This window comes from Capra hircus, unplaced genomic scaffold, assembly GCF_001704415.2.
Source record: "Capra hircus breed San Clemente unplaced genomic scaffold, ASM170441v1, whole genome shotgun sequence".
In the NCBI taxonomy this organism is placed as follows: Eukaryota; Metazoa; Chordata; class Mammalia; order Artiodactyla; family Bovidae; genus Capra; species Capra hircus.
In genome coordinates, this window is record NW_017190140.1 from 72,731 (window position 1) to 100,546 (window position 27,816).

The 27,816-nt window shown below is 37.4% G+C and overlaps 1 protein-coding gene across 3 annotated transcripts in view; it reads left to right on the forward strand.

Annotated features, from left to right (window-relative positions):
* Nucleotides 1-7,463: 7,463 nt before the first annotated feature.
* The window catches only part of LOC102181017 (hephaestin), a 36,739-nt gene continuing 16,386 nt past the window's right edge, over nucleotides 7,464-27,816 (forward strand). For 2 of the 3 annotated variants that reach the window (XM_018045088.1, XM_018045089.1), the window contains exons 1-8: nucleotides 7,464-7,725; nucleotides 13,460-13,665; nucleotides 15,639-15,883; nucleotides 16,810-17,022; nucleotides 17,718-17,900; nucleotides 19,349-19,603; nucleotides 21,000-21,168; nucleotides 22,331-22,467. In XM_018045088.1, the coding sequence (XP_017900577.1) occupies nucleotides 7,696-7,725; nucleotides 13,460-13,665; nucleotides 15,639-15,883; nucleotides 16,810-17,022; nucleotides 17,718-17,900; nucleotides 19,349-19,603; nucleotides 21,000-21,168; nucleotides 22,331-22,467 (1,438 nt within the window). In that variant the 5' untranslated portion in view covers nucleotides 7,464-7,695. The remainder of the gene's footprint in view (nucleotides 7,726-13,459; nucleotides 13,666-15,638; nucleotides 15,884-16,809; nucleotides 17,023-17,717; nucleotides 17,901-19,348; nucleotides 19,604-20,999; nucleotides 21,169-22,330; nucleotides 22,468-27,816) is intronic. The other variant, XM_018045090.1, reaches the window with a different exon arrangement.

Sequence of the window (27,816 nt, forward strand, 5' to 3'; positions counted from 1 at the left end):
TTGGACAGCTACATGTAAAAATTCAATTAGATCATTCTTTAGCATCGTACACAAAAATAAGCTTAACTTGGATTAAAGACCTAAATGTGACACTAGACACTATAAAACTCCTAGAGAGAAACATAGACAGAACCTTCTCAGACATAAATTGCAGCAATATACTTTTTGATCTATCTCCCAGAATAATGTAAATAAAAATAAATAAATAAATGAGGTCTACTTAAACTTAAAAGCATTTGCAAAGCAAATAAAACAATAAAAAAATGAAAAGATAACCTGCAGATTGGGAGAAAATATGGGCAAATGATGTGACCAACTAGGGAATAATCCCCCACATTTGCAAACAGCTCAAAAGGCTTAACATCATCAAAATAAACAACCCAATAATAAAATGGGCAGAAGATTTGAATAGATGTTTATCCAAATAAGACATACAGATGGCCAAGAGGCACATGAAAGGACATTCAATATTGCTAGTTATTAGAGAACAGCAAATCAAAACTACAATGAGATAAATCACCTCACATAAGGCAAAATGGCTATCATAAAAATATCCACAAACAATAAATGTTGAAGAGGGGTTTGAGAGAAGGAAACCTTCCTACACTGTGTGTGGGAATATAAACTGGTACAGCCACTATGAAGAACAGTAAGGAGGTGGCTTAAAAAACTGAAAATAGAGCTACCATATGACCCTGCAACCCCTCTACTAGGCACATACCTGAGAAAAACACGGTCTAAAAGGATACATGCAACCAAATATTCACGGCAACTCTGTTTACAGTAGTCAAGAAATGGAAGCAACCTAAATGCCCGTTGACAGAGGGATGTATAAAGATGTGGTACATATACACAATGGACTATTACTCAGCCATTAAAAAGAATGAAATAATACTACTTGCAGCAACATGGATGGACCTAGACATTGCCATGCTGAGTGAAATAAGTCAGACAGGGAAAGAGAAATATTGTATGATATCCCTTTTGTGAGGAATCTAAAAAGACATAGACAAATGAACTTATATGTAAAACAGAACAGTCTCAGAGAATGAACTTATAGTTGCCACAGAGAGAAAAATGGGACGAAGGCATAGTTAGGGAGTTTAAGATGGATATGTACACACTGCTATATTTAAAATGGATAATGAACAAGGACCTACTGTATAGCACATGGAACTCTGCTCAATGTTATGTGGTAGCCTGGATGGGAGGGGAGTATACGTATGATGAAGTCCCTTTGCTGTTCCTCCCAAACTGTCACAGCATTGTTTGTTGCCTCTACTCCAATACAAAGCAAAGTTAAAAAAACAAAACCAAAAACAGAAACAGACTCATGGACAGAAAACACACATATGGTTACCAAGGGGGAAAAGAGGGAGGGGAATAAATTAAGAGTATGGGATTAACAGATACATACTAGAACATATGAAATATTTAATTTACTATATATAGTGGGAACGGTATTCACTATTTTTTAATAACCTATATGCTATATTCCTATATAAAATAAAAATATTTTCTTAAAAAAGAACAATGTGGAGATTATTACACTGATCCACTTAAGAGATGAGTATGGCTCAGATGAAGGGTATGGCAGTTGAGATGGAGAAAAGTGAGTGAATTCAAAAGATACTTAAGTTTCCTAATTTCTTTTTCTGCTTTCTCATTATTAGTGTATAGGAATGCAAGGGATTTCTGTGTGTTGATTTTATATCCTGCAACTTTACTGTGTTCATTGATTAGCTCTAGTAATTTTCTGGTGGAGGAAACAATTCCATTCACCATTGCAACGAAAAGAATAAAATACTTAGGAATATATCTACCTAAAGAAACTAAAGACCTCTATATAGAAAACTATAAAACACTGATGAAAGAAATCAAAGAGGACACTAATAGATGGAGAAATATGCCATGTTCCTGGATCGGAAGAATCAATATAGTGCAGATGAGTATACTACCCAAAGCAATTTACAAATTCAATGCAATCCCTATCAAGCTACCAGCCATAGTTTTCACAGAACTAGAACAAATAATTTCAAGATTTGTATGGAAATACAAAAAACCTCGAATAGCCAAAGCAATCTTGAGAAAGAAGAATGGAACTGGAGGAATCAACTTGCCTGACTTCAGGCTCTACTACAAAGCCACAGTCATCAAAACAGTATGGTACTGGCACAAAGACAGACATATAGATCAATGGAACAGAATAGAAAGCCCAGAGATAAATCCACACACCTATGGACACCTTATCTTTGACAAAGGAGGCAAGAATATACAATGGAGTAAAGACAATCTCCTTAACAAATGGTGCTGGGAAAACTGGTCAACCACTTGTAAAAGAATGAAACTAGATCACTTTCTAACACTGCACACAAAAATAAACTCAAAATGGATTAAAGATCTAAATGTAAGACCAGAAACTATAAAACTCCTAGAGGAGAACATAGGCAAAACACTCTCTGACATACATCACAGCAGGATCCTCTATGACCCACCTCCCAGAATTCTGGAAATAAAAGCAAAAATAAACAAATGGGATCTAATTAAAATTAAAAGCTTCTGCACAACAAAGGAAAATATAAGCAAGGTGAAAGACAGCCTTCTGAATGGGAGAAAATAATAGCAAATGAAGCAACTGACAAACAACTAATCTCAAAAATATGCAAGCAACTTATGCAGCTCAATTCCAGAAAAATAAACGACCCAATCAAAACATGGGCCAAAGAACTAAATAGACATTTCTCCAAAGAAGACATACGGATGGCTAACAAACACATGAAAAGATGCTCAACATCACTCATTATTAGAGAAATGCAAATCAAAACCACAATGAGGTACCACTTCACACCAGTCAGAATGGCTGCGATCCAAAAATCTGCAAGCAATAAATGCTGGAGAGGGTGTGGAGAAAAGGGAACCCTCCTACACTGTTGGTGGGAATGCAAACTAGTACAGCCACTATGGAGAACAGTGTGGAGATTCCTTAAAAAATTGCAAATAGAACTACCTTATGACCCAGCAATCCCACTTCTGGGCATACACACCGAGGAAATCAGAATTGAAAGAGACACATGTACCCCAATGTTCATCACAGCACTGTTTATAATAGCCAGGACATGGAAACAACCTAGATGTCCATCAGCAGATGAATGGATAAGAAAGCTGTGGTACATATACACAATGGAGTATTACTCAGCCATTAAAAAGAATTCATTTGAATCAGTTCTGATGAGATGGATGAAACTGGAGCCAATTATACAGAGTGAAGTAAGCCAGAAAGAAAAACACCAATACAGTATACTAACACATATATATGGAATTTAGAAAGATGGCAATGACTACCCCGTATGCAAGACAGCAAGAAAGACACAGATGTGTATAACAGACTTTTGGACTCAGAGGGAGAGGGAGAGGGTGGGATGATTTGGGAGAATGGCATTCTAACATGTATACTATCATGTAAGAATCGAATCGCCAGTCTATGTCTGACGCAGGATACAGCATGCTTGGGGCTGGTGCATGGGGATGACCCAGAGAGATGTTATGGGGAGGGAGGTGGGAGGGGGGTTCATGTTTGGGAACGCATGTAAGAATTAAAGATTTTAAAATTGAAAAAAAATTAAATTAAAAAAAATTTAAAAAAGATACTTAAGATATAAGTGTGTCAGCATTTGTAAATGAAATGGATGTGGATAGTTAGAGTGATTTTTCATTCCCAACCCAAAGAAAGACAAGGCCAAAGAATGTTCAAACTGCCCACAATTGCACTCATCTCACATGCTAGTAAAGTAATGCATACAATTCTCTAAGCTAGGCTTCAACAGAAATTCCAGATGTGCAAGCTGGATTTAAGAAAGGCAGATGAAACAAACATAAAATTGCCAACATCTGCTGGATCATTGAAAAAGCAACAAAAGAGTTCAAGAAAAATATCTACTTTTGCTTCATTGACTACAATAGAGCCTTTGACTGTGTGGATCATGACAAACTGTGAAAATTTCTTCAAGAGATGGGAATACCAGACCATCTTGCTTGCCTCCTGAGAAATCTGTATGCTGGTCAAGAAACAACAGTTAGAACCAGAAGTGGAATAACAGACTGTTTCCAAATTGGGAAAGGAGTACATCAAGGATGTATATTGTCATTCTGCTCATTTAATGTATATGCAGCATACATCATATGAAATGCTGAAGTTGATGAAGCACAAGCTGGAATCAAGATTGTGGGGAGAAATACTAATACACTCAAATATTGCCACCCTTATGGCAGCAAGCGAAGATGAACTAAAGAGCCTCTTGATGAAAGTGAAAGAGAAGACTGAAAAAGCTGGCTTAAAACTCACCATTCAAAAAATAAAGATCATGGCCTCTGGTCCCATCACAAGTAGATGGGGAAACAATGGAAACAGTGACAGACTTTCTTTTCTTGGGCTCAAAAATCACTGCAGATGGTGACTGCAGCCATGAAATTAAAATAACTTTGGTCCTTAGAAGAAAAGCTGTAACAAACCTAGACAGCATATTAAAAAGCAGAGACATCACTTTGCTGAAAAAGCTATGACAAACCTAGACAGTGTATTAAAAAGCAGAGACATCACTTTGCTGAAAAAAGTCTGTCTAGTCAAAGTTATGGTTTTTCCAGTAGTCATGTATGGATGTGAGAGGTGGACCATAAAGAAAGGTAAGCACCAAGGAATTGATGCTTTTGAACTGTGGTGTTGGAGGAGACTCATGAGAGTCCCTTGGACTGCAAAAGATCAAACCAGTCAATCCCTAAAGGAAATCACTTCTGAATATTCATTGGAGGGACTGAGGCTGAAGCTGAAGCTCCAATACTTTGGCCACCTGATGCGAAGAACTGACTCATTGGAAAAGACTCTGATGTTGGGAAAGATTGAAGGCAGATGGAGAAGGAGACAACAGAGTATCTGATGGTTGGATGGCATCACTGGCTCGATGGACATGAGTTTGAGCAAGATCTGGCAGTTGATGATGGACAGGGAACTCTGGGGTGCTGCAGTCCATGGGGTCACAAAACATTGGACATGATTGTGATACTGAACTGAAGTTTTTATTTCAGTCCTCATAAAAACTCTATGAAATAAAGCCATTATCTCCATTTTGGAAACACAAAACTGAAGTTTAGAAGACTTAGATGACTTTTTCAAGGTTATAGAATCAGGATGTGTCAGAATTGGGATTTAAATCTAGTTTCTACACTCTTAACAATGTTTTCATATTGTAAATGTGTATATTGCAGGGGATTCAAACTGCAACTCATGGGCCAAATTTGGTCTGCTGCTTGTTTTTGTAAATTACCTTTTATTGGTATATAGATATACCCAATGTACTATAATGACCTATTTTAATGACTATATGTTTTGCACATAAATCATTTACAAACTAGAGTTTTACTGAAATAGTTTACCAATTCCTGGTCTATAGGTATCAACTGAAACCCTTTTAAGGGGATCCTTGAGGAAAGGCACTAAAAATAGGCCCAGGATTTGCATATGTTGGTACTGGGTGTCCTTTCAGTGAACTGCTGAATGAATAATATAGGCTCAGAAATCTGGCCTAGCTGGCTTCCTGCAGCCTTCACTGTGTTGACTCAAGCATATCTATAAGATCTGTTTATTGTTATCATCTGTGAGTCAGAACACAGGCCTTATCCTTATCCCTCCCTCTCATAAATGCCTTAAAGCCTGGACTTGGATCCCAGCTTAGTGGGTTTGATCTCCACCTTCCCACCTCTAGCTTCAAGGTCCACATTTGTGCTAAGTGGGGAAGAGGCAGATAGTCCTAGGGCCTGTTGTTACCTGATCCAGCTTCCCTTGATCATTTCTAAAGGAGCTGAATAAATGGTGGTTCCTCCCTTCTCCCTACTGGTGCTTCTTCCTGGCTTAGCCTGAGATGCAGTCTGTAGGGGTAGCTCCTACATGTTTAGGCACCTTTAAGCACCTCCAGTGTTTTATGACCCAGACTTTGCCCCATTGCCTCAGTCTTTGAAACTCCTCCTCCCTGGACCCTGCTCCAGATACTTTAAATTCGAGAGAGAAAAAAATAATAATAATGTGTCGAGACTGCCTGGGGAACAGCACCTGCTTCTAGCCAAGATCACCTCATCACAAGTAAGGATACTAGATGGTGGAACTGCCATCATACCTGTTTCCTTCCTATAGCTGATTCTGATGGGTAGATATAATCCTTCCCAAAGAGACATGGAATTCTCCACAAATTACTCTGCACCCACTCTTTTCTTATACTTTGCATGTTTAAAACCTCTTTTGCTTCTACTCTTAATATCAAGAATGTGAGTTCTTCATGGAATCCTAGATATGTATATTTATAGGGCTGAGAGGGTCTATATCTCATTTAAGGCTCTCAGTGTACAAATTGAAAGACTTAGGCCCAAAGAAAAGAAAGTCCTGTACCAAGGCCACATAGTTGATTACTTCAAGAGCCAGTGAGGGAAGGAACTTGGGTCACTTGACTCAGGCTAGTGATTTTTCACTACCCTCTCTTTCTAGCAAGAACAAAGATGGCCTTTGCTTTTAAACAAATTCAGAATTCAGCTTCACTCAGAGATTTTGGGACACATTTTGATATTTTTTAGTTTCATTTAAAAAAATTAATATTTCCAGTTCTTCTGGGTCTTCTTAGGTTTTAGGGTGCTGATCTATGTTAATCCAAGCTATCTACTAGCTGCATCTGGTCTCCACAATGAAAAATATGAGTAATATGACCCTGGGAGTCCACTCAAGAAGCTGCTAAAAATGGCAGTGGCAGAGTTAATATACATTTTTTTTTTAAATCTAGCAGTAACTGGTGGACAGCAGGCACTCAATAACTGTGAAATCACTTCCCTCATTGCAAAAGGGCTTTCTGGGTTTCTCCATTAAGTAGCAGAGTGTGGTAGTGTAGTGACTAAGAAACTAGACAGACCTACTACAATTCCCCCCTCTTATTAACAGTGTGACTTTGAATGGTTACTTTCCCTCTCAGAGTCTGCTTTTCTTCAGTTGTAAAATATGAATTAGCATATTCTTTTCATAGAATAATTGTGAATTTTAAATGAGAATATATGTAAAGTGATTAACATAGGGACTAGCATGTAGAAGGCTCTTTGTTTTATTATCAGTTTTTGTTTTTCTCTACTATCAAGCAACCATGGTCTCAGAATAATAGCAGGGCTGATAACTGTGCTTCACAACAAGAGAAAGTGTTGAGGATGGGAGCTCTTCTCACATCTCATAACCCTTGCAGTGGGCCCTATTTCTTAAAGGGAAGTATTGGAATCTTTCTGTGAGGTTTCACCAGCTTCACTGACAGTGCATTTCCTCCTCCCTCTCAGCAAATAGCAACCAGCAAGCTGAGATAACAGAAGTGCAACCCACCCTCTTGTAATTCCTCCGGAAATCCTAACCGGGATTTGGAAAACACCCGGATATGGTTAAAGAACCATACCGGGTTTTGTACCAAACCAGGTCCGGAACAAGACATTCCAGTATATTAGTTTCTGGAAAAGAGGGCAACCAGAACTGCTCCAGCCTCCATTCACTCCTTCCCAGTAACACCAGCCAATTGGAGCCCTGGACTTTGTTTATGAGAAAGGCCTTGTAACCCAGGATACTAACTGAGCAGGGCTGGCAGACTCATGCTCGGGTCTGCAGTTTAGCCTCATTAAGCCACTGACATGAATATGGAAGAGTTTTCTCCAGCAAAGGTAAGCTTCCTCCGCCCCTTTCTAAACCCTACCTCCTTTTCTTTGAAACAAAAAACAAAACTTTATATTCAGCTTGGTTTAGAGAAATCCTGGGCCCACAGGGAGAGAAAGTCAGTGGCTGAGAAGGAGGAAGCACAGCTGAATGTGCAGGAAAGTTAAAATGTAAAATATGCTCTCTTTGTTCCTCTCATCAAAATGGCCAGGGACATTGCTCAGCTGTTTCAGAGATGATTCTGGAGTTGTAGAGAGTAGTTAATTTTCCTGTTAAAATAGTATGCTCATTTATTGGTCTCAGTTTATGGGGTTTATTGAGGTGATGGAACACTTAAAAACAACTACTTACTTTCATACTTTGAGATCCAGATTGGCACAGAGCAAGACAGTAAATGATAGCTGAGCTAAGCTATCAGCTTAAAATCTAAATTGTTTCTCACACTTAGTGCCTAAGTTGAAGAAATGTTTTTGAAAATATGGGTTCAAATTCTGGCCTTGCCAGTAACTGGTTGCTTGGCTTTAAGCAAACCCCTTTATCTCTCTGGTCTTCGTTTTCTATATGTCATGTCAAGGGGTTGAAAAAGTATAGTTTCTGGAAGTTTTTATGGATGTATGAATCCATTAATGCATTAAGACTTTTACTAATCATTTATTGTATTCTAAGCCCTTTGAAAGGGGGTCATACATCTATTATTTTGTTTGATCCTCAAAACAATTTATAAAATATTATCCATAATTCTGGATGAGAAAACTGAAGCAAAATAGGTGAAACTGACTTGTTGAAAGACACGTAGCTATTATAGGCAAAAAAATAATTTCAACCCAGGTCTTATAATTTTGTATCAGTATACTTTCTATTATACCACAACTAGGGTATGAGGAAATAAAGAAAAACCCCTAATATAAATGCACATATGTAGTGAAATCATATTGTCCCAGGAAAAGCACAGTGATGATATACATGATTGTCAGGCTAAAGGATCTTAAGTTCTAGTACTAGCTTTTAGAACTTAGAGACTTAGAGTCTCTCCCTCTGGGCCTCAATTTCCCCACTTCTGACACAGTAGAATACAACGACAATGATTAAAAATAATGTAAACTGTACTTGTGCTATATGGAGTCTTTTGAGGCTCTCAACACTCTCTTGATTGTCCCTTCTAGTAAAAAAAAGTCCCATACTGCCTAAAGGTGAGGAAATCCCCTATTTTGAGTCAGAAGGTGAAGAAAAAGCCACAAAAACATTAAGAAAGTAGAAGACCAAAAGGTCAATCTTGATAGAGGGTTCTATTAATAAAACTGCTGAAATTGGAGACAAAACCTCTAGGATAGCTCAGCATTTGTGTTCAGTTGAGTGATCCTTTGCCCAGGATATACTTGTCCAGGCCAGTATACTCCAACTTAGCAAGAAAAGAACATTATCACATTTAAGGAACAATTAGAAAATTCTAGGAAAACAGTGATGCAAATTGTGGATAAAGGGAACCAAGCCCAGGTAACATTGGTATAACAGGAAAGTAAGGTTTGTTTAGTCTCAGTGTATATTAACTAAATTATGTCTAATTCAAAGTATCCCAGAAATTCTTTCTCTTTCTCCCTCCCATCCTTTGAGCACCTCTTCCTTCTGTCCTCCTTTTTAACTTTCCTCCAGGATTCTTCCTCATATTATTTCATTTCCCCTTTCCCTTTTTACCTTTCCCTTTTTATTTTTCCTCCTCAGTCTGGCCTTTCTATAAGATCTCCTCCTGTGGGCTCAACTGATTAAAAATAGCCCTCCCCAAATGAATAATTTATGTAGGGCTTCCAAATCCTTCATCTCATTTGATTTTCATAGCAAACTAATCAGGAGGCCAAACCAGAGATTATCTCCATTTAAGAAATGAGAAAACTCAGGTTCAAGAAACTAAGTGACTTGTTCCATGTTATACAACTAGTAAATGATGATTCCAGAATTAGAATCTAATTTTTTCTGAGTCTAGAGTCTTTCAATTTTACTATGAAATATACAAATGATTCTGAAAGAATGTTATGGGTTCTCCCTTTCTTTTGTTTTATAATAATAAACCTAATTTAAAAACAACAATAGTAATAGCAACAACAAATGCATCTTTAGGAATAAAATAGGAAGTTAGTGACTAGAGGAAATGAGAAATTATATTTATCAGATACCTACTGAGTCCCTGTGCTGTTTCTTTCAAACACATTTGAAAACAGTACTCAAACCTGAATTTATCTGATTCAAAAGTTCTGGTTCTTTTCATTATATCATTTTGCTTCCAAAGAAACTAATCTCAGCTATATACATGTGCCTGTATGCTTACAATGTGCTATTGTATATAGGAACTTATGAATGTGTTTGTGTTATGGATATCCATAAAATGTTAAAGCTTTGTGAGCCTGGCAATTTTCATGTCTAAACCTATTTCCTTATCTATAATAATCATAGCCACTAATGCCTTTTGGTCTTTTACTGGTGCACTTAAATATTTATTTGTGTTCTATTCACTTACAGATCTTATTTCATTTAATCCTCACAACTACCCTGAGAAGTAGTAAATAATATTAATTCCATTTAAGATGAAAACACAAGGGCCAGAGAAGTAGAGCAGTTTATCAAGTTACGCAGCTAGGAAAAGTGAAGCCAGGGTTTGTTTAGGTAGTCTGATTCCAAAGCCTGTGTCTTCAATGTAAAATGTATCTGCAGGGCTCCCATCAAAGTATCTTTCAATAGATACACAAAAACTTCTAAGATACTACATCCACTCTCAAGGAATTTATAGTTCAAGCTGGTAAATAAAGACAGTTCATGAGGCAGCTTATAAGACAAAAGTAATAATAATACAAAGTCTGATTTCATGCAATTTTATGCTATTTAGAGTAAGTAGTTCTTCAGAGGACAGTGATATGAAGAGGCTACAGGGGGTCTTCTGGAGCAGATAAGATTTAAGTTAGCCCTTAGAGTTGAAATATATGATGTGTGGGAGACAGTAAAGATAAATTAACAAACTGTCGCCAGGAGGGAGAAAGAAGAGAAAGGAAACCAACAGTTATAGTTTGTTATATTCTAAACACTAATTGTCCTGGGGCCTTTTCATGTAAGTTTTCTAATTTACTTCTCCAAAGCTTATAGTATTATATATATTTTATAGATAAGAAAACAGTTTCAGAGTGCCTAAGTATTACCCAAGTCTACACAACTGGTCAGCAGGAAAGCCAGGTTTTAGAAGAATCCAAGGCAGCGTGCTTAGTCACTTCAGTCATGTCCGACTCCCTGCAACCCCATGGACCGTGGCCCGCCAGGCTCCTCTGTTCATGGGATTCTCCAGGCAAGGCAGGTTCTCCCCCATATCAAGGGCTTCTTCCAAATGTCATATGAAAACTGGGAGGGGTTGTTACACACTTGTGCCACTGCTTTGTGTGGAAGTGTTTGAGAATTTTTAGAGAGGTCCATAGTTCTATTTATCAATCAGGGTAAGTATCTGGGCGTTTCCTATCCACATGTGAGTCTGTGCATATTTTTTACTTTCTGTTTTCAATTAAAGTCCCTAATATCATGTGGTTAGGTTGAAGATTTAATGAAATAATTTATGTAAGAACTGAGCATCATGTTTATTGTATAGTAATTTCTCCATGAATGATAGTTACCATCATTATTATCATCATCATGAATGATACTCATTAGATATATCTTTGCCTATATAAATATATATGTCTATCTCTGGAAGTGATCATAACTACATGTGATTGCTTATTTCAGAGTATATGGGGTATTCTCAGATATGACAATAGCTATAAACACAAAGAAGCATACCTTGGAGATATTGCAGGTTCAGTTCCAGACTTCTGCAGTAAAGTTCATGTTGTAATAAATCTTCATACTTTTTAAAAAAATTTTAATGCATATAAAAGTTATGTTTATGCTATACTGTCGTCAATTAAGTGTATAATAGTATTATGTCTTTTAAAATGTACATATATCAATTTTAAAATATTATTGCTAAAAAGTGCTAAACATCACCTGACAATGCAGAACTGCCACAAACCTTCAGTTTGTAAAAAACATGATATCTGTGAAGTGAATTAAAATGAAGCATAATAAAGCAAGATATGTCTACAAATGTTCTCTGTGCATGTGCAAATATATTTTGTGAAAAGTAGTATAGCATGGTAATTAACATGAAACTAATATAATATTATCAATCACTTATACTTCAGAAAAAGAAAAGCATAAACACTGAACTCATACTCCTTTTACCACACAAGCCAACTCTGCTGATTGTTAACTATGGGAACTTTGACAAATTACCTCATATCTCTGTTTTATAGTTCTTTCTAGTAATATGGGGATAATAAAGATATTTGCTTCATAGTACATTTGTAAAGATTGAATGATTTAATCTATAAAACATTTTAAACAGTGTCTGACATATACACACATTATAAATATTGACTTATTATTTTAAATTGAAGTATAGTTGATTTTCAATATTGTGTTAATTTCTGGTATATACCAAAGTGATTCAGAAATATATATATTCTTTTTCAGATTTTTTTCCATTATAGGTTATTATTATTATGACAGTGACTAAGGCTCTATGTGACACTGTGGAACTAATGTGGATGCAAGTATGCGTGTCTCTGCTCTTAAATAAGACTGCATGTGTCTATGTATATGCAAGTATATGTATATTTGTGTATATGTTATGTTGTTTGTGTTTCTTGGATTCACTGTGTCTGTGGTATGACTGAGTGTTTCATATCAGCCCAAGAAGTCTAACTGCCATGTTGATGTATCAGAATGAAGGACTAGAGGCTTAGTTCCAACTCTGAGTCAAGATTGGACACATTAGATGGATTTGTGCATTGCAAAGAACCAGCAAAGAACATTTCTTCTGAAATATGTGCTAAGTTCACAGTTCAGTTTATTTTCATAGAACACATCCATGTAATCAACAGTTAAATTCAGAAACAGAACATTACCTAAAAGCCTTCCTCTTCTTCCCTACCAGCCAGTGATCCCTACATCAAAGGCAACATTATCCTAGCTTCTAACAGCATAGATTGGCTTTGCCTATTTTGTACCTTACAAAAATGAAATCATATAATATTTACTTATGTGTCTGGTTTCTTTCTGCAATATTATATTTGTGAGAGGCATCTATATTTTCATGTAGTGTTAGTTTGCTCATTACTATTGCTATACAGAATTTCATTATATAAATAAAATACAATTTACTCATCCATTATAGTGTCGTGGGCATGTTGGCTGTTTCCAGTTTGCATCTATGAACATTATAGCAAATGATTTTTGCTGAATTCTCATTTGTTTTTAAACACAGTTTATAAGGGACAGAAAGTGATAATGATGAAAATAGAGACACAGGGAGAATTAGTGACTTCACTTGGGTACTGAGTGAGTAACAGTGACTCAATTAGGTTACTGATGCTTGTTTCCTAATTTGAGGGCCAGAGTATATTCTTCTTTCTACACTGCTGAAGAAAATGAACTCATATTTTTCTTCTGAAGAAAGTGATACCTTAAAAAAGTCAGTCCCAGTGACTTTTAACTTTACCTTCCAAAGTCCAATGTGTAGAGATCCTTGAACACTTGTTGAAAGGAATCAGGTAAGGCAGAGATTCTAGGCTAGTCAGTTTTTATGTTCTCAGTCACTCAGTCTAGGTCTTGCCTCTTTACTTTTCCAGATACATTCAAAGTCCCTTTGTTCTCTTTCTTCCTTACCAGAAGTTATTCATTTGCCTGTTTCCCAGAGTAACGTGGGCCATGGAGTCAGGCCATCTCCTCTGGGCTCTGCTGTTCATGCAACCTCTGTGGCCCCAACTGACTGATGGGACTACTAGAGTCTACTACTTGGGGATCCAGGATGTGCAGTGGAACTATGCTCCTAAGGGAAGGAATATCATCACGAACCAGCCTCTGGAAAGTGACATGTAGGTTTAATCTCTTGTGGAATTAGAGATGGAGTTAGGGAGGGGCACCCTTGAGGTCAGTAGGTAGCTCTTGAGGACCTTTTCCAAGGGTATGGTTGCAGTCAGCTCCAGATCTCTATGGGCCATAATCCCAGTGGTGCATTTCCTGAGAAACAACTAATTGACTCAGGAGCCAGCATCTCATATGGAGTCTGCTTTTCCAGACTGAGATCCCTCAGCATTTTTAGGGTCTTAAAGGTCATTCCATATTGCCTTGATTCTAAGGTGATATTCACAATACTGTTTTAATAATAGGTGTTTAGCTTTTAAACAGGAAAGAAACATGAAATATATACAGTGTTTGTAAGATGTGTGTGGTGTATGTATGTATGCTGCAAATAGTTCAGTGGAACTATACTGATTTAAGATATGTGAAAATGTGAAAAAATAAGATCAGCCTTAGAATCAAGGAAAGAACAGTAATAGTATCACTTATATAACATTTTGTGACAGGCACCATATTAGAAATTTATATACTTTGTCTCACCTAATTCTTATAGAAACTAGAAGGTGAATATGAATATTCTCATCTTATAGATGAGAAAACTGAGGCTCAGGGAGATCAAATGACTTCCCCAGGTACAACAGTAAATGCAAAATTTAGGATTTGAACCTGGGTAATGTGGATACAAAGTTGGTACTCCTCTCACCATTCAGCCTCTCATAGATCCTACAGGAATAAATTTTTTTTGATCTTAGAGCTCTGCACGCATTCCACAAATATCAGCTGAAAAAAATTAATGTGTTAAAAAATCTTTTGTGATCATGAATCATGTTGTCTTTCCAAAGCATCAGAGTTTTCCAAAGTTGATGGTAACATCTCAGAGTTCTATAGGAAGAATTTGAGTAAGAAAAAGCCATCCTTTTTTTTTGAAAAACGATCTTTCTAATTATCTAGTTTTGGAGTCACAGAATCTGGATTAAAAGTATCCTTGAGGGATAACTTTGTTATCACCCATTTCCAATACTTTGAAGTAATAGATAGCATTGTTTTTTTTTTAAACTATTTTCCAAGCATTTTTCTAAACTCTTTCTGTATTTTAATTACTTAGTCACCAGTAACAGCTGGTACCATGATTACCTCCATCTTACAGATGGAGAAATTATACTCAGAGAAGTTAAGTAAACTGTTAAAAGTCCTACAGATTTGAAAATGGCAATGCATGCATGCAAAGTCACTTCAGTCATGTCTGACTCTTTGTGATCCTATGGAGTGTGGCCCACCAGGCTCCTCTGTCTGGGGAGATTCTCCAGGCAAGAATATGGGAGTGGGTTGCCATGCCCTTCTCCAGGGGAAATGGCAATGTTGGCATTTAATTGAAACTTCCTGGCTCCAGAGTTTATGATCTTAACCATTATGCTATAAGACTTCCCGTATATAGCAGGACAACACTAAGTCAAGCCAACTGGATAGGAAGTTGAGCACTTAAAAACGGTCTGTTCATACTTGGTTGCCTCCCCACTACTATATATTAGGCTGTAGTGAGTGAATCTGCCTATTTTATAGGTTGTGTGCATGAGTGGTAAGTTGCTTCAGTCATGTCTGACTCTTTGCGACCCTATGGATTATAATCCGCCAGGCTCCTCAGTCCATGGGATTCTCCAGGCAAGAATACTGGAGTGTGTTCTAAAGGGGATCTTCTCAACCCTGGATCGAACCCGCATCTCTTATGTCTCTTGTATTGGCAGGCGGGTTCTTTACCACTGTCCTACCTAAGGAGCCGATTTTGTAGGTTAAAAGTGCATATCAGCAAATTCATACACTCTAAGTTAATACTTCTCATTGTCTATCAGATCCTAGCCTAAGGCTTTCATATTTTGATCAGTACAGTCCCATTTCTTCTTATTTTGCCCTAAACAAAAATGGTCACTTTTTGATCAGCTTCCTCTAGAAGAAAGGCAAAAATGTGAGTCTCTCTTTCCTTCCTTCCCAGAGTAGCTGCTAGCTTCTTGAAGTCTGACAAGAACCGAATAGGGAACAGCTACAAGAAGACCATCTACAAGGAATACAAGGATGACTCATACATGGAGGAAATGGTTCAGCCAGCCTGGTTGGGCTTCCTGGGGCCAGTGTTGAGGGCTGAGGTGGGAGATGTCATCCTTATCCACTTGAAGAATTTTGCCACTCGTCCTTATACCATCCATCCCCATGGTGTATTCTATGAAAAGGACTCAGAAGGTAAAATATCCCATCCTTTCTTTCTCCTACTTGCAACAAACATCACTTTTTATTTACTGTCTTATGAGAGAGAGAGAGAAGCTGGGAATGAAGATAGTCTTCTTTTTTGAACTGAAGTGGCAGTTACTCTCCCCAGGGAAAATATGGGTACCATTATCAGCTCTGCTATTCATACACTGTGTAACTTTGGGCAAGTCACTGCCCGTCTCTAAACCTCAATTGTTCATTAAAAATGTAGTGATTCAATTTACCTTTTATCACAAAAAAATGCTTAAATGGAATTCCCATAAAATATTTGACTGTTTTGGAAATAGAGGAGTGTTCTGTGAATTTTCTTCTTAAGAGGAAGATTGGTTTACTCATCCATAGCTCCCACTATCCCAGGCCCAACAGTTTATAATACTGACACAGCAGTGAGTGAGGAATAGAGAAGTCAGAAGGTCCTAACTTGATTGTTAACTCCCCATATCACCTTGGGCAAATTATTTTCCCTCTGTTTTCTCTTTCATAAGTAGCCCATTTGATAATTGAGCTGCCTTCAGACTGAAATTCTGTGGTTGTCTTCTTTTTGTTTTCCAAAGTGAGTGCTCAGAGGAAGGGAATTTTTATTTTCTCTTTCCTCCATGTCATTGGCTTTGCACTGGAGCATTACTAGGTTAAGCTGTATAGTACTTTCAATGGCCATATCTCCTTCCCCAAGGGCTGCTGCCTTTTTAACCTGCTGTTGGTTTGAAGTCTAGGGTTCTTGACTAGATATTACCTGAATCTGACCTTCCTCAGGTTGTGAGGAATACTGTGCTGAACTTTAGAACTCTACCTTCCACAAAACTGAAACTAGATATCTCATATGTCAGCACTCTCCTGATTTCTCTATCTGCTATGTCTCTCTCACCCTGGGACTGAGCATGTGCAATTTCATTTTTTAGGTTCCTTGTATCCAGATGGTTCCTCTGGCTGGCTGAAAGCTGATGATTCTGTACCCCCAGGAGGCAGCCACATCTACAACTGGACCATTCCAGAAAGCCATGCACCCACTGAAGCTGACCCAGCATGCCTCACCTGGGTCTACCATTCTCATGTAGATGCTCCACGAGATATTGCTACTGGTCTCGTTGGACCCCTTATAACCTGTAAAAGAGGTATAAGCCCCAAGTGTGAGCTGAAGATACTATCTGGGATATCTAGAGGGAGCCGTGATAAAATTGAACCACCTACATATTGAACAACAACCTGGAGAGCATTAATTTAACACCCTCATTTATTAGCAAGAATAAACTCTACCAAACTCCCTTTTCACTATTTTTTCTATTTAATTATTAAAAAAAACCAAACAAAAATATTAAAAAAAATACTTGCTACTTTTTTCTTATTTCATTAAAAAAACCCTCAAATTAGTAATGATAAAAATCAAGTTACATAAGAACAAATGTGTATTAATAGTTTTTTTGGATAGGATTGAAACTCTAGCCATCAGAATTTGGGGAGGATGGTAAGTTTGGTTGGAAATGTGGTATGTTTAGGGTATAGTCAGTCCTGAAGACCTGTGTGTTGTGGTCAGAATAAGGCCCTGAGTTGAAGACATAGGCAGGGATGGTGGGAGGGAATTATCCTAGATTCTATGTACTTCACCTTCAAGTCCTAGGCTCAACTGAATTGGTGACTTTGTCTAAGGAGTTTGGAAATAGAAGTTAGCAGCAGAAGGTTCTATATACTTTTCTGTTGCTGATGGACTCTTAAGGCTCCACTCTTTCTATCCTTACTTGTGAGTACCCCTTAAAGCTTACTGTTGCTAAAGAAAGAAGGTTCTTAAAGGCTTTTTTCTTACTTTCAACAGGAACCCTGGATGGGAGCTTCCCTCCTCGGCGACAGGATGTGGACAATGATTTCTTCCTCCTTTTTAGTGTGATAGATGAGAACCTTAGCTGGCATATCAATGAGAACATTGCCACTTACTGCTCAGACCCTGCCTCAGTGGACAAAGAAGATGAGGACTTTCAGGAGAGCAATAGGATGCATGGTGAGCTGGGAGTAACTGACCAGATATAACAGTGCACACTGAGGTTCTCCACTGGGCCTAATATTTGGTGAATGTTTTCACATACCTGGTTCTTTTTAATCCTCACAAGGACCATGGGTAGTAGGTGGCTTTTCCATGTTTCACTCATGAGTAAATCAAGGCTGTAGGATTACACAGAAAATAAACGGCACAGCTAAAATTCCAACCCTAATCTCTCTGACCACATAGACTATGCTCTTGCCATTAAGTACCTTGCTTTATAACATGGAACAGCCCAGGGTTGTTGATTCCAAAGTCATATACTCTATGCTTAGTCACTGGCTAGGGTTGCCCAATGATATAACTAGTTAACATTTCTTTGTTTTAAAAAGGATGCAAACTGGAAAAATTACATGTTTTATAGAGAGAAGAAATGAGTTCCCTTAAGGGTATTCTGTTCAGTTCGGTTCATTTCAGTCACTCAGTCGTGTCCAACTCTTTGCGACCCCATGAACTGCAGCACACCAGGCATCCCTGTCCATCACCAACTCCCGGAATCTGCCCAAACCCATGTCCATCAAGTTGGTGATGCCATCCAATGATCTCATCCTCTGTCGTCCCCTTCTCCTCCTGCCCTCAATCTTTCCCAGCATCAGGGTCTTTTCAAATCAGTCAGCTCTTCGCATCAGGTGGCCAAAGTATTGGAGTTTCAGCTTCAACATCAGTCCTTCCAATGAACACCCAGGACTGATCTCCTTTAGGATGGACTGATTGGATCTCCTTGTAGTCCAAGGGACTCTCAAGAGTCTTCTCTAACACCACAACCATCTTAATTAAATTTAAAACAAACAAAAGGCACAGAAGTTCTAAGGCATGGACAGAAAATGGATTTTAGATGAAAAAAAGTTGCTTTTGCTTTTGTTTAATTATAAGAGTGATTTACATAGTGACAGAGGTAGGCTCAAAACCAGTCCCAAGGGGAGGTGAAAACTCAAGGGGATTATGTGAAAGATGGCTTGGACAGCTCAAATTTCTCTTGAGTTTTATAGCAATTGCTTGTAATGATAGTTAGTTAACTTGACAATTTCCCTGTGGAAACTTCAGAATGAAATTGGCCTAGAAGGAAAGAAGGTTTAAAAAGTAAAACTCCCATTTCTTAGAAAGCTTCCTCAGATTGCTGGGTTTGAATCCTGGCTCTACCACTTAATACCTCTGTGGTCTTGGGAGAGAAGTATTAATAACTTTACCTCTCTGAGCCTAGATTTTCACATTTTTTTTCCATACCAGTGAATTCTGCTTATTTCCCAGGACTGTTTGTGAGATTTATATGAGATAATGCATATGATCAGCACAGTGTACTCTCGAAACCTCACCTAAGTGTTACCTATTATTATTGTCAGATGGTAAGGCTTCTCTCATTGGGCTATCATTTCCTAACTCTGATATTTTCTTTGTGTTTTATTTTGCAGCAATAAATGGCTTTGTATTTGGAAACTTGCCAGATCTAAGTATGTGTGCACAGAAACGTGTGGCCTGGCACTTGTTTGGCATGGGCAATGAGGTAGATGTCCACACAGTTTTCTTCCATGGACAGATGCTGACCATCCGAGGTCATAGAACTGATGTGGCTCATATCTTTCCAGCCACTTTTGTGAGTGCTGAGATGGTGCCCCAGGAACCTGGCACCTGGTTAATCAGCTGCCAAGTGAATAGTCATTTGCAAGGTGAGATCCAACATCTCTGATCCTTTAGATATAGGAGGTAGGTGGCAGTGATGGTTATCAGGAGCCTGGGTTTCTGACCTGGAGCCGTAAGATTGTTTTTTTCATGTGAGATAACTGGATGTAAATGATGAAACATTAGAATTCTGGGATTCCAGGTTCCTTCCTGGCTCAGTCGTTAAATTGCAGGTTGACCTTGGGCATGCTCTCTGTGTTTTATCTTCCCTGTCTCTAACATAAGATGGTAGAGGAATGGATGAGTGAACCTTTGATAAGTCATGCCATATTTATTTTAGTCTATGTTTCCTCATCTGAGGATTGCAATAATATTTCCCACCTTATAAAGTTGTAAAGAGGTTTCAGAGAAATATGGGATTTTGAAGCTTAGAGATGGGGGAATGATGAAACCAAGACTGGATACAAGAGAAGAAAATGAGCACTCAAATGTGCAGTTGGAAGATAGGCACTTAAATCTTAATTCTACCTCTGACTAGCTGTGTAATCTTGGACAAGTTATGTAACCTCTCTGATCCTTAGAAAGAAAACTTCACCTGCAAAAGGGGACATTAAGTCTGTTCCACAGGCTAGTTATGAGGACTGAAGGAAGAAAGTGAAATATGTAAATCATCCAATAAAGGGTCTGGCAGATAGTACACATTCAATGAAAATGAATATCCTTATTTCCTCCTTCTTCATAGCTCAGATTTCTAATTTCAGATTTCAGATCTCCTTGGGATATTGTGAGACTCAAATGAGATAATGTGCCTGAATGACCTCTATACACAGCCAAGCAAATATAACACAGTATCATCTATTACCACTATGCCTCAATGTAACAACTCAACATTTGGAAACACTACTTAGAATCTACACTTTCCTGACAGTCCCAAGTGTGAAGCTTCATCTTCATATGAAGATGTTCCTTTACTTTGGAAGCATCCCATTTTATAAATAACAGTCTTATTTTTAAAATTTGATGCTCCCATGGGCCTAGTGGAGTAGATTTCTCTATTCTCCCCATTTACAAATCAGAGGTTAAGCTCAGATCTAAGAAGTGACTTGCCTAAATTCTTATAGATAGTGATAAGGCTTGGACTTGGAATTCAGGTATTTTAACTTCAAGTTCTGTCATGTTGATACAGTGTAAGCATTTTGCAGAGGCAAGAAAAAAGGTCTGATAAATGAGTTAGTAGTGGTGAGCAGGTGGGAGATACTTGAATTCCCACTTGCACTCCCTGTTTCCCAGTCAGGCTCTTTAGGAGTTAAAGTAGATCATTTGGAGGGAGGGGTAAAGAGCCTAGTGAAGGGTGAAAGCAGGAAACATTAGGAAAAGGAGGAAGGTGAGTCACCTGGATAAAATATGGTAGAATGGAGCCAGCCCTGATCTTTTTTCCTCCAGATGGCATGCAAGCACTTTACAAGGTCAAGTCTTGCTCCATGGCACCTCCCGTGAACTTACTCACAGGCAAAGTCCGTCAGTACTTCATTGAGGCCCATGAAATTCAATGGGACTATGGCCCTACGGGGCATGATGGGAGTACGGGAAAGAATTTGAGGGAGCCAGGCAGGTAAGAAGTAATGTGTTTCCTCTCTCTACTCCTTAGTCTACCCACAAACACTTATTACTCCCTCTCAGAAATCTCTCAATTCACTTGGGGATCACAATCATTGTCTGGAGTTAATGGCACAACTATTAATCAAATTATCGTGACCCTGCAAGAGTGCCTGCTCTTGGAAAGTTATAAAACTTTTTGTATGATCATGTCAAATATTCCCAGCCAGGGGTCCAAGCAGAAAAGTAGGCCAAGATGGGGTCATGTAATTTAAAATGACATTTCTCCAGTTATAATTTACCAATTATTTATCATGTTTCTCCTTTCTTTCTTTGCCATGGTCTGAAGACCACATTTAAGCTGAAGTGTAAAATGTACTCTGAAAAGTATTAGACGAGGGGAAGGAATCTGCCTTATGGTCATTCCATGTCCTTCCTTTTTGAGGAATTTCTCCAATTTTTCATGCTTCATCCATGAGTCAGATATGGGCAAGATAGAGTAGAAGGTTGGTGCCCTAATCAGTTGCTGGGCCTTAAGTTACACTGACTCACTGGGCTATCAGTGATTCCTGATCGTTTTAAAAGATGCACTTGATAAATGACTAAGAGAGTTTATGGAAAGTACTATAGAACATCAAATCATGTTTATTCTCCAGTAGGAAATAATAGAATGAATCTGCAGAAAATGTAGAAAAGTAGGCATTTGGGTGTCAGCATGGCTTCTAAGTATCTACAACTAGTCTTTCTAAGTTAGTGTGCTTTCATTTTTAAATGAAAGATATTAAGGGGAGAAAGGATTTTGAGTACCTGAGGATGATTAAGGACAAATGTAAGACTACATAACTCTGGAGAATAGAACTGATCCCAACATCTAGAACTTACAAGCAAGAGGATTTCAGCCTACTATAAAGAACTCCAATTATAAAGACTATCCAACAGTAAGAGGAATTATTTTCTCTGAAAATGAGTTTCCTGATCTTGGAAAGGCTGAAGGAGAAGCTATGTATCACTAATTTGTATTTTGCCAGAGGAGATACCTTCACTAGATGGACGTTAACCTGGATGATCTCTGAGGTCCTTTCTAAACAAAGATCCATAACTTGATAAGAACAAGTGTGCAATGGGAGTCTATTTGATATGTGGCTAAATAATTTGATATTTCTCTCCTTATATGTCAGTGGCTCAGATAAATTCTTCCAGAAGAGCTCCATCCGAATTGGGGGCACTTACTGGAAAGTTCGGTATGAAGCCTTCCAAGATGAGACATTCCAGGAAAAGGTGCAGCTGGAGGAGGATAAGCATCTTGGAATTCTGGGTGAGGAATCCTTAACTTATGAATTTATTTATTTTTTCATTTATTTAGTTTTTTATTTTTTAAATTTTAAAATCTTTAATTCTTACATGTGTTCCCAAACATGAATCCCCCTCCCACCTCCCTCCCCACAAAATCTCTCTGGGTCATCCCCATGCACCAGCCCCAAGCATGCTGCACCCTGTGTCAGACATAGACTGGCGATTCAATTCTTACATGATAGTATACATGTTAGAATGCTATTCTCCCAAATCATCCCACCCTCTCCCTCTCCCTCTGAGTCCAAAAGTCCGTTATACACATCTGTGTCTTTTTTCCTGTCTTGCATACAGGGTCGTCATTGCCATCTTCCTAAATTCCATATATATGTGTTAGTATACTGTATTGGTGTTTTTCTTTCTGGCTTACTTCACTCTGTATAATTGGCTCCAGTTTCATCCATCTCATCAGAACTGATTCAAATAAATTCTTTTTAATGGCTGAGTAATACTCCATTGTGTATATGTACCACAGCTTTCTTATCCATTCATCTGCTGATGGACATCTAGGTTGTTTCCATGTCCTGGCTATTATAAACAGTGCTGCGATGAACATTGGGGTACATATGTCTCTTTCAATTCTGATTTCCTCGGTGTGTATGCCCAGAAGTGGGATTGCTGGGTCATAAGGTAGTTCTATTTGCAATTTTTTAAGGAATCTCCACACTGTTCTCCATAGTGGCTCTACTAGTTTGCATTCCCACCAACAGTGTAGGAGGGTTCCCTTTTCTCCACACCCTAGCCAGCATTTATTGCTTGCAGATTTTTGGATCGCAGCCATTCTGTCTGGTGTGAAGTGGTACCTCATTGTGGTTTTGAGTTGCATTTCTCTAATAATGAGTGATGTTGAGCATCTTTTCATGTGTTTGTTAGCCATCTGTATGTCTTCTTTGGAGAAATGTCTATTTAGTTCTTTGGCCCATGTTTTGATTGGGTCGTTTATTTTTCTGGAATTGAGTTGCATAAGTTGCTTGTATATTTTTGAGATTAGTTGTTTGTCATTTGCTTCATTTGCTATTATTTTCTCCCATTCAGAAGGCTGTCTTTTCACCTTGCTTATATTTTCCTTTGTTGTGCAGAAGCTTTTAATTTTAATTAGATCCCATTTGTTTATTTTTGCTTTTATTTCCGGAATTCTGGGAGGTGGATCATAGAGGATCCTGCTATGATTTATGTCGGAGAGTGTTTTGCCTATGTTCTCCTCTAGGAGTTTTATAGTTTCTGATCTTACATTTAGATCTTTTATCCATTTTGAGTTTATTTTTGTGTGCGGTGTTAGAAAGTGATCTAGTTTCATTCTTTTGCAAGTGGTTGACCAGTTTTCCCAGCACCACTTGTTAAAGAGATTGTCTTTACTCCATTGTATATTCTTGCCTCCTTTGCCAAAGATAAGGTGTCCATATGTGTGTGGATTTATCTCTGGGCTTTCTATTTTGTTCCATTGATCTATATGTCTGTCTTTGTGCCAGTACCATACTGTCTTGATGACTGTGGCTTTGTAGTAGAACCTGAAGTCAGGCAAGTTGATTCCTCCAGTTCCATTCTTCTTTCTCAAGATTGCTTTGGCTATTCGAGGTTTTTTTTGTATTGGACTAGAGCCAGAGAATTGGGGAGGGCTTAAAAACTGGAGCCTGGTGGCTACTCAGAAACATGCTCTAGACCAACATTTCTCAGAATGAGTCCCAAGAGAGTAGTGTTTTGTGGAAAAGTTTTATGTGTCTGAAAATGTCTGCAAAACACTAAGTTAAACCTTGTCAAATAGTATTTTTTGGTGCAGGGCTTCCCAGAGCTGTGGATTTATTTTTGTTTATCATGAATCTCCATGATGGGAGTAAAATATACATCATTTCTTATATATACTTGACTACTGAAACCTTTTTTTTTTTACATTGAACATCTTCTGATAGCAGTACTGTACAGATCATACTTTTAAACATTATTTTCTAGGTATATTTCTGAGGGGCTATTTAAGGCAGTGAGACTGTTCAGGATCTTGGAAATAAGGGACCAGGAGCAAATGGCATGACATTTAGACATGGTTGCTATGGTGAGGGATGCAGAACAAAGCTTAGGGCCAGACCTAAGGAAGGTATCTAAAAGGCCTAAAGCACAGTATAGCACTGAAATAGTATAGGAAGATTGGGTGTGGCTTATTCACTTAGTAGAGCCAGCCAACAAGATAAATTAGATGGGAGAAAACTGAAAATGAAATAATATAATAGACCATATTCTGGGGTTAGGTATTTACCAGTTAATTTTCTGAGATCTGATAATGGACAATTGGTGTTTCATTAGCTGGATAGGGAGATAATAAGGAGCAGAAACACACCTTGGTTTGGAAAAGAGAGTGAGTGGTAAGTAGAAAAGAGCTCTCATTAGCTGGTATTCAGGATAGGTCCCCAGTCTTTTTTTTTTTTTTTTCCTTCAACGTTTTATTGTGGCAAAATATGTTTAACATAAAATTTACCATCTTAATCATTTTAAAGTATGTAGTTCAATGGTATTAAGTACATTCATAACGTTGCACAGCCATCACCACCATCCATTTTCATACTCTTTCCATCTTATAAAACTGAAACACTATACCAATTAACAAATAATTACCTATTATCTCCCCAAACCCTTGTCAATTACCATTCTATTAATACCTCCTGTCTCTATGATTTTGATTACCTTAAGTACCTCATATAAGTGGAATTATACAATATTTGTCTTTTTGTTACTGACATTTCACTTAATACAATGTCCTTAAGTTCTAGCCATGTTGTAGTATATTGCAGAATTTCCACTGTAAGTATATAAGTTTTGTTAAACTTATTCATTTGTCTATCAGTGAACAGATGGTTTGCTTCCACATTTTAGCCATTGGGAATAATGTTGCTATGCATATGGGTACACAAAAGTTTCTTTGAGACATGCTTTCAACTGCTTTGGGTATATACACACAAATGAAATTGCTGGATCTTATGGTAGGTCTAGTTTTATTATTTGAGGAACTGCCATGGTGTTTTCCACAGTAACTGCATCATTTTACACTCCCACTAGCAGTGCACAAGGGTTCCAATTTCTATACATCCTTGGCAACCCTTATTTTTCTCATATTATCTATCCTAATAGGTATGAGGAGATAGTTCATTGCAGTTTTGACTTGCATTTTCCTGATGACTAGTGATGTTGAGCATCTTTCCATGTGCCCACTGACTGTTTGTATATCTTCTTTGGAAAAATATCTATTCAAGTCCTTTGTGCATCTTTATTTGAATTATTTTTTGTTGTTGTTGAGTTTTAGGAGCTCTATATATATTCTGGATATTAATCTCTTGTCACATATGATTTGCAAATATTTTCTCTCATTCTGTGGACTGCCTTTTCACTCTGTTGGTACTCTTCTTCTTCTTCTTCTCCTTCTTTTTCTTCATTTTTTTTCCCTTGGCTGTGTTTCACGGCAAGTAGGATATTAGCTCCCCAACCAGGGATTGAGCCTGCACCCCTGACTTGGAAGTGTGGAACTGTAACCACTAGACCACCAGGTAGACCCTGTTGGTAGTGTCTCTTGATACACATTTAATGTTTTTTCATGAAATACAGTATTTTTTAAATTATCTGTGCCTTTGGTGCCATAGCCAAGAAATCATTGCCAAATCCAGTGTCATGAAGATTTTGCCATATGTTTATAAACAATTGTATTGTTTTAGGCAAATCTATATCTTTGATCCATTTTTAGTTAATGTTTTTGCATATGATGTTAGGTAAAGGTCCAGCCACTCTTTTGTATATGTAAATTCAGTTTTCTCAACACCATGTATTTAAAAAGTTGTCCTCATATCTGTGAGGATTTATTTCTGGGCTCTCTATGCTATTCCATTGATCTATATATCTGTCGTCCTTATGCTACTACCACACTGGTTTGATTACCATAGCTTTGTAGTAAGTTTTAAAATCAGGACATGTAATGTCTTCCAGTTTGTTCTTTTTACCCCCAAGATTATTTTGCTGCTTGGAGTCCCTTAAAATTACATATTGCTCATGTGGAATTGACATTTTAACATTAATTCTTCTGACCTATGATCATGGGATGTATTTCCACTTTCATGTGTATTTTATCAATGGTTTATAGTTTTCTTTCTACAAATCTTTCACCTCTTTGGTTAAATAATGTCTAGCTATTTTATTCTTTTCATGGTATTATAAATGAAATTGCTTTTGTAATTTATCTTTCAAATTTTTCACTGTTAGTGAAACTGACTTTTGTGTCTTGATTTTGTATTCTACTCTTTTGAGGAATTCATTTATTTTAATTTTTTTTTTGTGTGTGGAAGCTTTAGGATTTTCCAAATAATTATGATAAGGATCATACCATCTTCAAATAGAGATATTTTACTTCTTCATTTCCAGTTTGGACATATTTTATTTATTTTCCTTGACTACTTGCTCTGGCTAGAAATCCCAGTAAAATGTTGAATAGAAGTGGTAAAAGCAAACATCCTTGCTTGTTCCTAATCTCAGAGGAAAAGTGTCAGTCTTTCAACATAAAATATGATGTTTGCTGTGGGTTTTTCATATATGGCTTTTATTATGTTGAAGCAGTCTCTTTCTATTCCTAGCTTTTGAATGTTTTGTATTATTAAAGGGTGTTCAGTTTTGTTCAGTGTCTTTTTCTGCATTAACCAAGATGATGATTTTTTTTCTTTTATTTTGTTAACATAGTGTATTACACTGACTGTTTTTTGTGTGTTGAAACATTCTTGCATTACAGGAATAAATATGACTTAGTCAAGATATGTAATCTTTTTAATATGCTGCTGAATTTCATTTGCTAGTAATTTGTTGGGGATTTTTGCATTAGTGTTCAGAAGTAATATTGGTGTATAGTTTTTCTTTTCTTGTAATATCTTTGTCAGGTTTTGATATCAGTGTAATGCTTACCTCATAGAATGGGTTAGAATATAATCCCTCCTTTCCAATTTTAGGGAAATTTATATATATTTTTTACATTTTATTTTATTTTTTTAATTTTTTAAAATATGGATTGGTAGTAGTTCTTTAAATGTTTAGTAGAATTCACCAGTAAAGCCATCTGGCTTTTCTTAGTTGCCATATTTTTGATTAATGGTTCAATCTTCTTATTTGTCTTTCAGATTTTCTATTTCTTCACACTTAAGTCTTGGTAGGTTTTCTGTTCTAGAAATTCATCTATTTGCTTATGTACAATTGTTAATAGCATTCTCTTATAATTTTATTTTTTTTACTTCTATAGGGTAAGTAGTAATGACCCTACTTTCATTTCTGATTTTAGTAATTTGAGTCTTTTTGG